Source organism: Triturus cristatus, chromosome 4_1 (assembly GCF_964204655.1).
Source record: "Triturus cristatus chromosome 4_1, aTriCri1.1, whole genome shotgun sequence".
Classification (NCBI taxonomy): Eukaryota; Metazoa; Chordata; class Amphibia; order Caudata; family Salamandridae; genus Triturus; species Triturus cristatus.
Genome location: NC_140585.1, coordinates 895382586 through 895397404, shown reverse-complemented (window position 1 = coordinate 895397404; position 14819 = coordinate 895382586). Strand labels below are relative to the sequence as shown.

Genomic DNA, 14819 nt, shown 5'->3' with positions numbered 1-14819 from the left:
ATCACCCAATTGCAATGTCCAAACAAAATGATATTACGAATGTCCGTCCAGTATTGAAAGTACTCAAAATTCTTTATTCTTCTCCAAATTTGAAAATGTACATCAAGCAGCCAATGCGTTTCGTTCTCTTAGAAGAACTTCGTCAGGGCAAATATGAACTTTGCTTCTAAATAATCAGCTCGAAATTGAAGGGGGGTCGTCCGGTTCATTCCGCTAACTACTCCCAATAGATTGTCACCTCAGATGTGATATCAATAGGCAAGGTCAAAATATGTCTCATATGCCTAATAAACTCCTTAGTCGGACTATAATCCTACTCCGACGAAAAAACAATGTAACGGCTGATGTGCCAGACTGCCTCGGTCTTGGGCTACGTAGCGTGTAACTTTTGCCGGTGCTCGTGGGACACCTTCCTGTTCATGAACAAACCATGGCATTTTGCTTTTTCGGTGTGTGCTGCACAAGGCAGCACACATGGAAAAAGCAAAAACGAGGAGAAATAGTGTTTCTCCTCATTTCGCCTACTTAAGAACAGGATTTTTCTGGTCTTAAGTTTGGCGCTGCCACCTATTATCACCGCCCTTGATAATAGGTGGCAGCGTCGATCACAATGGGTGTTGCGGTGGAACGCCCACTGCATGCCCCTTTCACTCTAAATTTAGCGTGAAAGGGGCCTTATTCTCAAGGCAGTGTTAAGAAACTAAACGTGGCTTAAAGCCACATTAAGTGGGTTATATCCACCAGGGGAATCGTTAAACCTCGCACATAAATTGGCTGGAGATGTGATATCACAGTCCTTCGGTCTGGTGATGCTAAGAAGACATGAAAGTTGGTTCAACCTAACATTATGATGTTCTACAGCATATCAGTAACCCATGTTCATCACTTCTGTTACACCCAGTCCCCAATTGTGTACCCGGGACAACACTTTTATTTCACCTGTAGCTTCTCTATACAATGTGTTGAGGACAGTTGTGTTGGGAGTACTAACTGGGAGTTAATTCTGTGTTGTAACGCAGCCATTGATTGTTTTTGAGTAGCGTGCAAACCAGACCACACCTCCCGTGACTAACGAGTCCTCCAATATTGTTTTTCTGCTCTGTTCTAAGCAGTGTCCTGCTAAGCAGTGTACTATTTAATCTGAACAAGATTTTTTGATCATTCCATAGTTTGCTGCGAGTAGAAATTGCTGCAGTCATGAGTTAACAAGCTATGGCCATTCCCAAGTTTCAAGATGCAAAGAACATATGCTCAAATGTTATGACAATGTTAACTGTTTCACAATGAGAAAGAGCCAAGGTTAGAATATATTGTGTCTTAGAAAAGTGATATTTTCTTGCTCCTTTCATAAGTGTGCCACGTGTGGTCGATCTACGAGTAATATCTAGCTGATGCTACGATAGGTTGCAGCCTAGAATTGCATTGCAGTAGCACGAGCCCTGATGGGCAATTAGATATTTTCTACTATTGCACCTTTGTCCCTGAACAGCAAGTGCTGGTTAAGTCTGCTCTACCACATGCCAAATGACACAGCAGGTAGAGAAGTGGGTCTTGGTCCCATTGACCTAAAATTGCACAATTCAATATGCTGATAAAAGATGTTTCACGTTGCTGAATGGGTCTATGCATTTTATGCTGTTAACCTGCAGCTTTTAACTCTTAGTTTGTTTACATTTCAGATTAATATCTTCATTTGTTTTCTTCTTTGTGGGGGCCATGGACCTCAACAATTATTGTGGTACCATTCATTAGACTAACACACTACTCACGGACGCGTTACACACTAGCACAACACCATTGGGCTCTCCCTATAACACACCGAATGACAGAGCGTGTCAAGTTCTTTAAAGACTATCTTGTGTACTTTTTTGGCATGAAACTTACCTCCAATCCCAAATTGTTAAGAAAGCCTTAAATGCCTTAATTTTCAAGAAAAGATCTGACCACAAAATTATTTTCATATTTCTCACAGTTCCATATTTTCTCTTATTCTGCATTGTCATCAGTCAGGGAGTTTCAAAGACAGAAATAGTTGGCAGGGGTCAATAATTTAATGAAAATTAAGGGAATTAATGTGTTGCTATGCATCTATCACTTGGAAATTCCTCCTTACATGTGATTAAAACAGGAACTGACATCACAGGAAAAGGCTTTACTTCATCTCAGATTGGGAAACTTAGACAGCGTTTTATGACCGGACCAGCAACTTGAAAGAGCTTTTCATAAGGTTTGTCCAGGCCCCTTTCCTGAAAATGTTTTGTTTCTTTGGTAAACAAAGAAGTCCAAGTTTGAATTATTTTGCCTAGTTTTGCGTTCTGCAGTCATGACCTTTATGTTCAACAATCAGCTTGCAGAATACCCCTCTTGGTGTCCACAAATGTAGAAACTTCAGAGCATCCATCACAAATGTGGTGCATATCCCATGTAACTTATTACAAGTGCCATACTATATAATGTACTTGTAATAAGGTTGATGGCATATTCATCACGTTCGTGACGGAGTGTCCCATCTGTCAAATTCTAAATCAGGCCGTTAGTTCCTTCTGATTAGGACTGATTGAGTTAGGTCACGAAATGCATATGTGTAGAAGTTTACCTAAAACAGAGTGAGATGCCAGTATTAGTATTAGATGGACTCACAAGTAGAACAAATGATAAAGAACTGCCTGTTGAGTGATGTGATAAAATGAAGACGGCAAAAAAGAATTCGGTTTCACCAGTAGAAGTTCTGGACAGAATGTGGACAAATCTAGCACTAGGCATTGTGAGACTAGTAGATGGATGTACATTTGAGGGAGCACTTAAATTATCACTCAAAGTAAGTGGTGGAGAGCCCAATGATCTTCGTGGCAATTAGGGTTCTAGTTGAATTCTCGAGCAAAGTGTTCATGGAAGAAGGAATCAGAGAGGTGCTCGTTACTGACAATAGGATTCAGTTGACTTCAGCAGAGATTAAATGGTTTTTAAAAGACATGTCTATAAAGCATTTCATAGCTCTATACTGTTCAAGGGCAAACTGAATTGTTGAATGTTTGAACAGAATAGTGACAGAGTACTTACAACTTGCAATGAGGAGTGATGTTTGAACAAAATCTGCTGTGCCAGAGACATTTTGGCCATATTGTGCCACACTGAATTTAGTAACAAGAGTGTCACCATTTATTTCTGTAAAGAGCAGAGAGTCAGAAATGATGTTGATGTCCATGTGGGTTTGTTGGAGTAAGGTAGTGGAGATGAATCAGGAATGAGAGGTTACTGTAGGTGTTAAAGGTTTTCACAGAAAAAACTCAAAAGTTAAAGAGACCTAATAGGTTGATATGGTAATATGATCTTCTCTTTCATAAAAAAAAAACTGAATTTCACTGAAAAAAAACAAAAGTTAAAGTGATGGTATAGTTAGGTGTTGAACTGAGTTAAACAATAGTTTGAAAAACAAAAAATACTAAAATTCACCTGTTATAGTTCAGTAAACTGACTATAAATTGTGCTCCTACCATGCTCTGCTTATGACCTCACATATTACATCAGTCATGATATGTTAAATGACCTTGTTGATGACATCACTGTTGCCATCTCGAATGACCTCCTTTAACAGAACTGTAACTGACGAATTTCAGTGTAATTTTGTTTTTAAAATTTTTTGTTTTTAACAAATTTCAACACCTATCTGCAACGTCACTTTAACCATTGTGTTTTTCCAGTGAATGTTATATTATACTGGGTAGCATGTTTGGTGAGACAGTGGTGGGATTACAGAGTGGAGTCTTTCTGTTCAAGTATTCCGTACAAGGTGTTTTAATGCCAGTAGGAGCCTCCTTTTGGTGCTGTTTAGGTCAGTGCTTAATGTGAGCTGGTGGTTTCCGGTGCTCCGCACCAGCACTTAATTGTCAACACCGGCACTTGTAACAGTCTAACACATGGTGGCTGTTTATTTGAGATGAAGCCAACAGCTGTTGTTTATGGATTCAATATACATTAAAAATGACATATCTGCAGCTCAAGCCATTCTTAAAAGCTTTAGGGGCCTGGAACAGTCTGAATTGTCACACTTGTAGGAGTATAAGGGTTAGAAGTTGTGTTGGTACTGTCATTGGCAGTGCAGGAAGGGGCTATGGGGGGTGCTAGCAGCAATGGGCTCCTGATGAGGGTGCTCTCACTTATTTTGTTACAATTTAAGCACTTGTTCAGTTGTTAAGGATGTTTTCCTGACGTTCTTCATTAAACTAAATAGATTTAAACATTCTTCTGCCTCTTCATTTCTTCTTCAACCATTAGCGTGGGGTGATTTTAACATTTGGGCTGAACTGCCCGATATGCTAGGGGAAGAAAATCACTTTCAGATCTTAAAAGGACTTGATTTTAATCAAACAGTTCTTTGCCCGATGCCCATACATACACTATTTCTTAGACCTGATTCATAGCTCCAGAATGTGATCAGTAATCCAGTGATCCTGACAGAAGAGCAGATTTAAGAAGGAATTAAATCATCTAAGAATTAGACCAACCTATCTCAAGGCACTGTATCTGGATATTATGCACAACACTAATCCCTCCACAGTAACATCTTAGTGTGACATGACTGAGGAGCTACATAGTGCACCCCTGTACTTGCCGAATCAAATGTAAATTTGCCAAAAAACAGCAGGGTCTATTGTGAGAGGTTCCAATGCAGGAGATGCGGTATAACTAGGTGCGTGGTTTAACTGGTTAGACAGAATGTGTCAGTTGAATTTGAGTTTTAGCTTGGTTTGCAGTATATTTTTAGTTTCTCCTACATGGGTTTCCTCTTGGGATTTTTTGTGCAGTGAGAAAAGTAAACATTACACGTTGGTTTTCATTTGTTGATGGTTGTCCTTTTTTAAGCGTGCTTTTGCTAAGTAGTCCAAATCTTCTCAAACTTGTTTTTAGAGTTCTCCAGGGTGCAGTATCCTGATATGCTCAATCGAGAGAAGCTCGCCACTGCCACAGATCTTCCCGAAGCAACGATCCGAGTGAGTATTTTTTGTTTCGTTTTTCTAAACTTCTATACTACCTAGTTCTCAATGTACCAAGCACAAAAGTCTGCACTTACATAATCATGTCACAAGTACTAAACAGACAAGTGTACATTGCTTAGTATTCCTTCGGTTGACACATTATGGATGCTATGTTATAGGGCTTTTTGGTCAAGCACTAATGGGAAAACTCTGGTGCTCCAAACTGACCAACAGAAACATTAAATAGGTTAGGTTACCGGAGTCACAATAAAATGGGGAAGAATGAACTCAGACTGCACTAGAAACCAAAAGCAGACTTTGCAAAAATACATCAGTCACATATCGAACCATCCCTAACCTCATTCTATCACCATGATCTCCCATATAACCGTTTCAAGACTCTTTCCTCCTATATCCCTCCATGACTCACCCCAAACCTCTATTTAATACTATGATCTCTGAAATAACACTTCCTAGACTGTTCCCTCCAGTATTTCCCCTCTGACTCATAGCAAATCTAATTTTACTACTATGATCTCCCTAATAACCTTTTCTAGACTCTTCTCTTCTCTATCCCTCCTTCCTCCTATTTAATCAAACTAACAGACTTCCATGTCCACCACTCCAATTAACATCTTCTATTTCACTATTATAATCCACCATTGATTCTATTGGTTCCGGAGTAGTGTGCTGCTCGCCAAAAAGCTCCTTAACGCCTCGTCAGGGGTAGTAAGTGCTATATAAATACAATTACATTTACTCAGTGAGCAAAATAAAGGGGACTGATTCTGTCTATTGAGTTTATGGGAATTCCCTACACTGATCATAAAAGGAGTTTGCAACATTAGAGGCGAAACGTGAGTTTTGTAATTCAGCTTTGAGAGTACATTTGATAAACAGTCAGAGTTCTTTCACACAGGTCTGAAAGGAGGCTTCTGAAATGTTCAACTGTTTCGGAGACTATTACTATACTTAGGAGCTCTACTTAGCCATTGCAGGAAATCATGCATGTACCAGTAAGAACATTGGGTAGCCAGCAAATATATCTGTGCTCCACTAGAAGCGGCACCTGGCTGATAAACTTTATACCCATCACTGTTACTGTTAATAGCCCATTAATATTTAAGATCCAGAAAATAACATGCCATTACAATTGATGCTTTTACATGCTATGCTGGTGCCATCATATGCCAAGTGTGGGATGCTGGTTAGGCTTAGCCATGCAATACTCTTACAATACCCCAAAGGTAGTCCTTGGATTCACAATAATAAATCCTTAGTTCAGTCCTGGTACAGGCAGGCTTTACTAGAGGAACATGTGCTAAGCATTTCAGAGTACCTACATTGACGATAAGTAATTGATACAACTCGAAAGAAATCTAAAATCATTTTATAAAAATAAAGGTTATTTTTATATAAATTTAGACACCAGAATGAAGTTAATCATATAAGTATAACTCGAGTTATAGATTTTAGAAGCAAAATTAAATCAGTGCAAAACAGTTCTGCAAAACTTTATCATTGCGGTTAATGGGAAAAAGCACTAGTGACAATCGGTCATTTGCAGGTCAAGGTACGTCTAACCCAAGGAGGGGAAAGGCGATGTGGGTCCCAGGACCAAGCCACAACAGTCTATTCAATTTTACCTGGTTCGAGAAGCCCGGGTGCAGAGTTGTCCTGGCTGTCCTTGGTACTGAAACGGGAGCCGCGGAGTAGCTGATTTTACAGCTTACACGTGCTGGTGGGGAACCAGGTGTAAAAAGTCAACAATGAAGCCACTGCTGACATCGGATGAAGGTTTTGCGGGTTTCCCTTGTGGTACAGCATTAAGTAAAGGTGGTGGTTGGCAGTCTAGCGACCAACAAACTTTGGCAGCTGCAAGGTTAGCAGAAAATAATTTGGAGATCCGGGGGGAAAACGGTAACCACTTAAAACTTATTGCAGTTTAGGACTACATTTCCCACAATGCACTGGACAGTCTATTCTGAGCGATCCCTCAGAGGGCCCAATGCCTAGCGATTCTTTGGCTCCAGTACGTTGTTTTTACTAGTCCAAGGGAGTCTGGAGTTGCCTTTGGCTCTCAAAGGGGTTCCCTTATTTGGGGGATCCGGGCTTTGGTCCAGGACGAGTCGTACTTGTGCAGTTCGAGGAAGGTTGCCTGAGGTGCAGAGTAGCACACCTTTGGTTTGTGCAGCTCCTGATGTTGCAGACTCGGGTCTCTTCTTTAGTCCTTTGTTGCAAGTCAGATCAGAGTTGAGGTTCTGGTATTAGGGATAACCCTTAAATGCTAGATTTAGGGGTGCCAGGGGTGTGGGTGCAAGTGTCCAATGAGCTACTAGTCCCAGCAGCTAATTAGTCCCTGAGGTGACCACATCCGGGAAGGGTGTCAGCTTTTCTACCCAGAACCCTCTATTCTGCCACTTTTTAAACTGGCAGACACCATTCTTGGCTGTACAGACCAGGTAGCCCACCCCAGAGAAGTGGCTAGCCTTCTGGGAGTGTACACGTCCTGAGTACCTAATTTTCCCACCTCCCTGGCTGCAAATGTGCCTGAGGGCAGGGGGAAGGCTGTTTGCTCCTTTGGGAGGCAGCCTGGTTGCATATTACAGGCGTTGAAGACTTTGAAGCTGACTGCCTTGATGTGCCACTTCACTAGCCATCCTGTCAAGGAGGAAGTCCATTGTTTCTGACACCTGGGAGAGTTCACAGCTCCTGGTAGGGGGTCAGATTCCTTCTTTGCGGCAGCAGCTGCAGGCTGGCTGCCAGAACACAGGAAAGGCTGAGGCAGACAGGTGGGAAACCTCAAAGGTAGCCACCTGGGTTAATGCCACGTTGTCCTCAACACAACATTTCTGTCAGGGGTGATGAGGTTCGTTATTTGGGACCAAACATGACATATCCATAATAGTGCTGGATAACCCCCGTTTGCCCCGGTGCCAGCCCATGTTATCCTATGCACTACCGATCATTTATAGTAGCCTTTAATGATAGAGGCCACCATAGGGACATATAAGCTTGCACTGATATGTACTCACTTTAATATAATGCACCCCTGCCTCCTGGGATCAAGAGGCCTTCCTGAGGAGTGACTGACATATATTAAAAATAGTGTATTGGCATTGCCACACATGCTGAGGGAAAATTCTAGTTCGAGCAGTTTGACATGATCTTGCAGTCTGCAATGGCAGGCCTGCTGTTATTAGTTTACTTGGGTTGCTCAGGGTGGCACAAACAGTGCTTTAGGCCCTGGTGACCCGTTCAACACCCATGCCATGTGTACCACTGGTACCATATACTAGGGACATATAAGGGGGTTAAAGTCCTTGCCAATTGGGGTTAACAATTCCCATGTATCTGTTTCAGGGAGAGAGCACTAGCACTTTGGAAGCAGGCTCTAGTGCACTTTCAGAGTCATAGCCATCAACATTGGAGCCAAGAATGGGGGTTGACTATACAAAAGGGAACTTTAGTACAAGTCGTAAATGTGGAAGGGATGAAGGGGAGTGGCTGGACAATTGGGCATACTTAAGTCTAAATGGGTGGGGTTTGGGTTAGGGACAGACATAGAAATACACACATCCACCCACAAAAGAGTACATTCATTGCTATTCATAAACTAAACTTCTGAAGTCACAACAGCCAAATACGTCCCAAAGTGTTAGCAAATGTACTTAAGTCCAGTCTTGCACCACACATGTCCAGTCACCGGTACAGCAAACTCACTGCCATATAATATAATAATGGAAGGGATCTAATATAACACCCCTTAGAATATCATATTAAATTAATAAAATTGTTTTTACTTTTATATTTATATATATATATATATTCACTGAAAAAACCATAGGTTTCACACACGTTATAGTTAGGAATTAGCATTTAAAAAACCTTGCAAATTCACTTAAAAAACCATAGGTTTCACACATGTTATAGTTAGCTGGACATTTCACTCGTGAAAAACCATTGAAATTCCCCCGTTATAGTTAGTGCAGGCAACTATAACTCACGCGACCGCAATCCTCTGCTGATGACGTCAGATATTACATCACTGTATTTAGACACTTATTTACCCATGTCTTCTTCCATTCATTTTTAGCTATACATATATTACAATTTTTTTTTTTTCAGAAAGTCACATATGTCATCAGTGATGTAATATCTGACGTCATCAGCAGAGGATTGCGGTCGCGTGAGTTATAGTTGCCTGCACTAACTATAACGGGGGAATTTCAATGGTTTTTCACGAGTGAAATGTCCAGCTAACTATAACATGTGTGAAACCTATGGTTTTTTAAGTGAATTTGCAAGGTTTTTTAAATGCTAATTCCTAACTATAACGTGTGTGAAACCTATGGTTTTTTCAGTGAATTTGTACGGTTTTTTAAATGCTAAGTTATGTTTTTTTGTTGTTTTTTTTAAGGTTTTTCACCGTGCGCGTACCGTACGCGCACAGTTCGCTTCGCGTACCGTACGCGCGCTGTGGGCGCTCGGTGCACTTCCCGCACCGCGCGCCAACGTTATTGGCATACACACAGCAGATGACTTTGCGCAGTGTGTCAGTATGTCAATTTCATGCTGGGACTTGTAGTCCAAAAACAGAGTCACTTACAGTTTAAACCTTCCGGTGGGCTCCGCTGTGCACATGATTCATTTAATCCATTGTTAAATTAGACATGCTGCAACGGAAAATGTTTGGAGTCATCTGCTGTGTGTATGCCAATTACCCATGATTAAGAGGCAGGAGCCTTGAAACGCGTTGGGAAGAGGACAATTGATTTGAATGCTGATGCTGGTTTTTCATTTTAAATAAACCTTTGGTTTCCTCTGCAAATTCGAGTGCGCTCTTGTTGCTTTGGGCACTCTTGGTTTAAAATATATATATATATATAATACATGCACACATATAATATTGTTTTAGAGTTTATAAGTTTTTTCAATTAAAAAGTAAACATTCTACAGTTTGAAAAAATATCTAACTCATTAAATTAAACGTTTAAACTTCTAATAAACATGTACAGTTATTTAAATTAATAACACAACACAACTATTCATTTTACAAAATATTAAAATGCTAATGATTGTGTTTTTTTATAAATTTTGCTGGGGGTAAAAATCAGAAAAGTTAACATTTTGTAACAAACCTTGTTCTTGTTCTGTCATATTTTATTACTTCTAGATTAATTAAAATGATTTTAAATTAAGTTATTTTACATTAAAATTTTTAATATTTTTAACAACTATTCTAAATTATTATTTTTCAAACACATTCTTGTGGAGAGATCTGGGCCCTGGTTTGAGAAAATCTCCCCCTACATGTGAAAAGTTACCAGTAGTAATGTTACACTAGTAAATTCTGTCTTCGATGTCTCCAACCCCGATTGGGGTGGAGACGTATAACTCTGCAGTTAGGTGTAAATCTACGCTCAGAAATAGTGAATAGGAAAAACAGTGCAGGCTTACACCTAAGTGCAAGAGTACATTTACACAACTGAACATCTACACAGGTAAATGTACCTTTGAGAATAGTATGGGGTGTCCAACATCTGCCCACCACTAACAATACCGCTAAGTGGTAAACCATTAGCAGCACATGCTCTTCACAGGGTTCCAGGTCATATAGGACAACAGAAGCAAGAGCTACAAGTGTATTGCATTCTTAAGGACCGGTTATTTAATACTGGATGATAGGAAAGCCTTACATTCTCATTTATATTGTTCCAGATTATTCTATGTATTTGAACTAGACTATGCTTTATCGTACTGAACAAAATGTATCTTGCATGATGCTCTGCCACCTTATTCCTTCCAATTTATAAAAAAAAGCACAATTAATTTGTAGCTGCATACAAAGTAGAAAATGAATGCATGCATTGCATTTATCAATCTTGTCAATGTTTGCAATAACCCCCCCTCCAATCTTTGGATTAAGGTATGTTAAACTTATCGATTTAATTTTACATGTATGAAGCAACAGTTTAGTGAGCTGTAGTGACGTAGATAAGATGGCAAAACATGAAAACTAATTACACTTGACTGTTACTAGTTTATATGCCCGGGTGTTTTGGGATTACATAATAGCCCTATACTTTAATTTGGTTAATAGATGTGGTCATTTGTAGTTTCTCTTTCACAGCTTTCAAGGTCATCTGATGTCATTTGGTTCTTTCACACTTTCCCAGGTCTGGTTTTCTAACAGAAGAGCCAAGTTGAGGCGTGGGAAAAACCTTAAAATGGAGGTCAACCAGACAGGTAGGTGATTAGTGACTTCTGCGCAGTTTAGGGATTCATTTTCAGCTCAATGCCAAGAAGCAAATGGAGGAGCCCTTATCCTCCGGTGATCAGTCCTGGGTAGCCTGAAGTACTATTGGACAGTAGTCCTTGTCAATCCAGGGTGTCTCTGACCCACGCTGGAGGCTAATCTGTGGTGCCCTTCAGTAGCGGCCGGCAGCGATCGGGAGTGGCAGGATTCGGCAGAACAGGAACTAGGAAGCACGCAGGCACCCCTGACCAATCACAATGCTGCAATGCAGCGTTGTGATTGGTCTAAGCACTGTGGTGCGTCGCTCAGACAGGGACTGGGGACCTGGGCATGTTCTCCATGCAAGCTGTAATGCAGCCTGTGTGTAGAACATACAACGTGTGCATGACTGTTTGGCCCGCCCTAGAGGGCCAAACAGTCATTGTGCAATTGGAGAGGGCAAACCACTCCTCCCCTGCCCTGCCCTGAGAGCAGAGCAACCCCTCCTGCAAAGCAGCACGGAAACATAAAATGATAATAACTTGGAGTTATTATAATTTTGTATTTCCTTTATTTACACAGCTTAAAAGCAGTGGGGCGACGCTCCTCTGCCTTAGTGGAGGAGCCGCCATGGATGCCCTTGTACCTGAGCCCATAGTTTGCCTCTTTCCACATGAGATCTTAATCTTTTCTTGCAACATCCTGACCTGCCTATGTACAATATTATCATAATCCTTATCCACGAGTTATAAACTTTATTTAAACTTGAAGCCTTCGACTGTCAAACCATCTACCTGTGATACAACAAACAGTCCATTCCAGCATGTAATGAATAACGACCCTTGTGCTTGCAAGAAAACCATTTTCACCTCGTATTAAATCTTTCCTCTGCACCTATCTCTACACTTTAACTACCTGTTACTGAACCATATGCATTTCTACTGCTATTATTTTTTCCTCCTATAACATCAAATTGTGTACTGCATGCTAATCCTCTAAATGCTTCAAACGACTTGTTTCCTTCGCACACAACTTGTTACTCATCCATTCTACAGCTCCTACGTTTTTTTAAATTACTCTTTTTTTGCATTTACACTGTATTTCACCGTAAGGTATTTCCAACAGACTTCCAAGCCACCTCTTGCTACCTTGTGCCATTTGCATTCCAGTGCTTGTAGCCCACCTCTCCATGTTGTAGCAAGGGGGTAGGCACTCTCGGGTAGGAATAGGGGACCTTGCAGTCACACTTGTTTGCTAATAGTGCCATGTGGGTAGGAGGGATTGCATGAGCAAACAATTAATCACAGAACGTTAACAACCATTGACCCCATTACCTGATCTTGTCAGAGTGCTATGTCCTTAATGGTCACTAGCGGGTCATCACTCCTGTTGTGTTTGCCTGCTGCCCCTGGCTGCATGTTCTTGGCCGAATTCCCCCTACTGCAGTTGTGTTGTCGAGCCCTCCCTCAGAGCCTCGGATTGAGTTCTAGCCCCCTCCTTTTTGCCCCCTCCTGTCACACAGCCCCTCAAGAAATCAAGTAAACTACCTGTATGTGGGGCCCGGCGGCATATCTGCAGCGCTCAAGGCGGTCTGTTATCCAAACGAACCTCCAATTTAATGATGTAGGCATCCCATATGGTGCCCTGGATTGCCGGCATGCTGAGAACAGTGCTTAATTTGTAAAATAGTAAGTCCAGGTGCTCAGATTTTTGTAGGAGGTCAAACCCACTTCCCCCGGCTTCACCTATTTCTTCCACTGGCCCCACCCACTTAATCAATTTGTCACAGACCCATTAATATTATTCGGGTAGCCCAGCAATCAGAATGGTACGGCAGGCCATTTACATAAAAACAAACGCGGGCAACAAATAAGTCCACATTTTCAGGCACGTTCCTCAACCATTAAACAACATACTTGCTTTGCACTACATTACTAACACATGTTAAAATTAAATCATTACTTACTTTGCCTTTTGATTTAAATTAGAGGCCTTTTGCTGCGTGAGTCAACGCAACACATGCTGCTTGCTTCTTGAGTCAATTTGACTGACTGTCGCGGCTGCAGCTGTGCAGTATGCCGGGGTGGATGAAAAGTGGGGACACTGGTCTGATCTGCATTGATCCGACTTCTCGTGAGGAAAGACGATTCAAAACCATGGAGGAACGGAGGGGTCGGCGTGCTCTCATTCCCTAACAGAAGAAGCTGCTAATCTCCTGTGGGTTCGATGGCACCAAAGAGGCGCATTCCAGTTTTGTGTTCATCCCTGTTAATACATTTTGAAATCCTGGTGGCCTGAGATTCCTGCCTCTTGCCTCACTCTGACAAGCTACCTTAGTCAACCCCAAGCCTATTAACAAATCATTTCCCGCCGACCAATGATCGGACATCGTAGATTTATACTCTTGTGAGGCACCAAAACCTTCGCCATAAACTCCCTACTAGATCATGGCTGAAAAACGCCTGCATAGCCAAAGTACTGACGTGCATCTTACTCGCTGTGCTGTGATTCTGCTTATCACAATCAGCCAGAGACTAGCTCTGGAGCAATGTTGAACATGTGTGAGGAGGCCGCAGATGGACCACAACTGCCAACCAAATGTGGGAAGTAAAATCATGACCTTTTTGGGAAACTTAAAGTATATAAAATAAAAAAAAACTTAGCATATTAAAGATGCTGTAATAACACTAAAAGCTTACATTGGCACTCTGGTGAAAGAATGCTTTTTACATACACCCAATGATGCGTACGCTCTCCGTGTTTGCTGCTGTACTGTGCAGAGGTGATAGGACCATAATAAACTCTTGCCTGTGCTACTGGCATCATTATTATTACTCGGGGAGCCCTTAAATCGGGATTGTATGGCAGGTGATTTACATAAAGACAACACGCAGCAAATGAGAGGTGCACTTTTCCGGGCACGTACCTCAGCCATTAAAACAACATACTTGCTTCATATTAAAGTACTACTAGCGCATGTTAAAATGAAATAATAACTTACTTTGCCTTTTGGTTTTAATGAGAAGCCTGCTGCTGCTCGAGTCATCGCGACACACACTGCTTGATGTTTTAGATGACCCGACTCATTCGACTGACTCGCACTGCTGCAGCTGCGCAGTATGGTATGGCAGGCAAAAATTGGGGACATAGGTCTAATCTGCATTGGTCCGGCTCATCGAGAGGAAAGACGATTTAGTGCCAAGGAGGAACAGATAGGGCCGGGCAAATCCATTTTTCAATTGTCATTGATAGAGACAAGGGCCGGTACAATTGTGTTACTAGCAAAAAACATGTCTATGGGAGACAGTATGTGGTATGAGGCTGAATGAAAAGTAAATCCCCATTCTTAACCCCTGGGAGACACGCCAAACGTCAAAGGGAGCATGTGAATCAATAACTCGTTTAAGTCCAGATCAAAACTTTTCATACAATGATATGCCAACTGCAACAAAGATGTCCAAGCCGAGTTCAGGTGTCAAATTGATGTCGCCACAATAATCATTGGCCATCACCATTGACTCAACTCAAATAACAGGAAATTAAATAATGAGGTGTGGGGGCGGAGCTTAGCCGGGCTGCGAGATAGGCACTCTCTAGAAAGGCTC

General features: G+C 41.4%; 1 protein-coding gene across 1 annotated transcript in view; it reads left to right on the top strand.

The window, feature by feature from the left end:
• PAX4 (paired box 4) overlaps positions 1 to 14819 on the top strand; it is a 270253-nt gene that overhangs the window by 210406 nt on the left and 45028 nt on the right. The window contains exons 7-8 of the mRNA XM_085650653.1: positions 4909 to 4991; positions 11156 to 11225. Coding sequence (XP_085506779.1) covers positions 4909 to 4991; positions 11156 to 11225 — 153 coding nt within the window. The remainder of the gene's footprint in view (positions 1 to 4908; positions 4992 to 11155; positions 11226 to 14819) is intronic.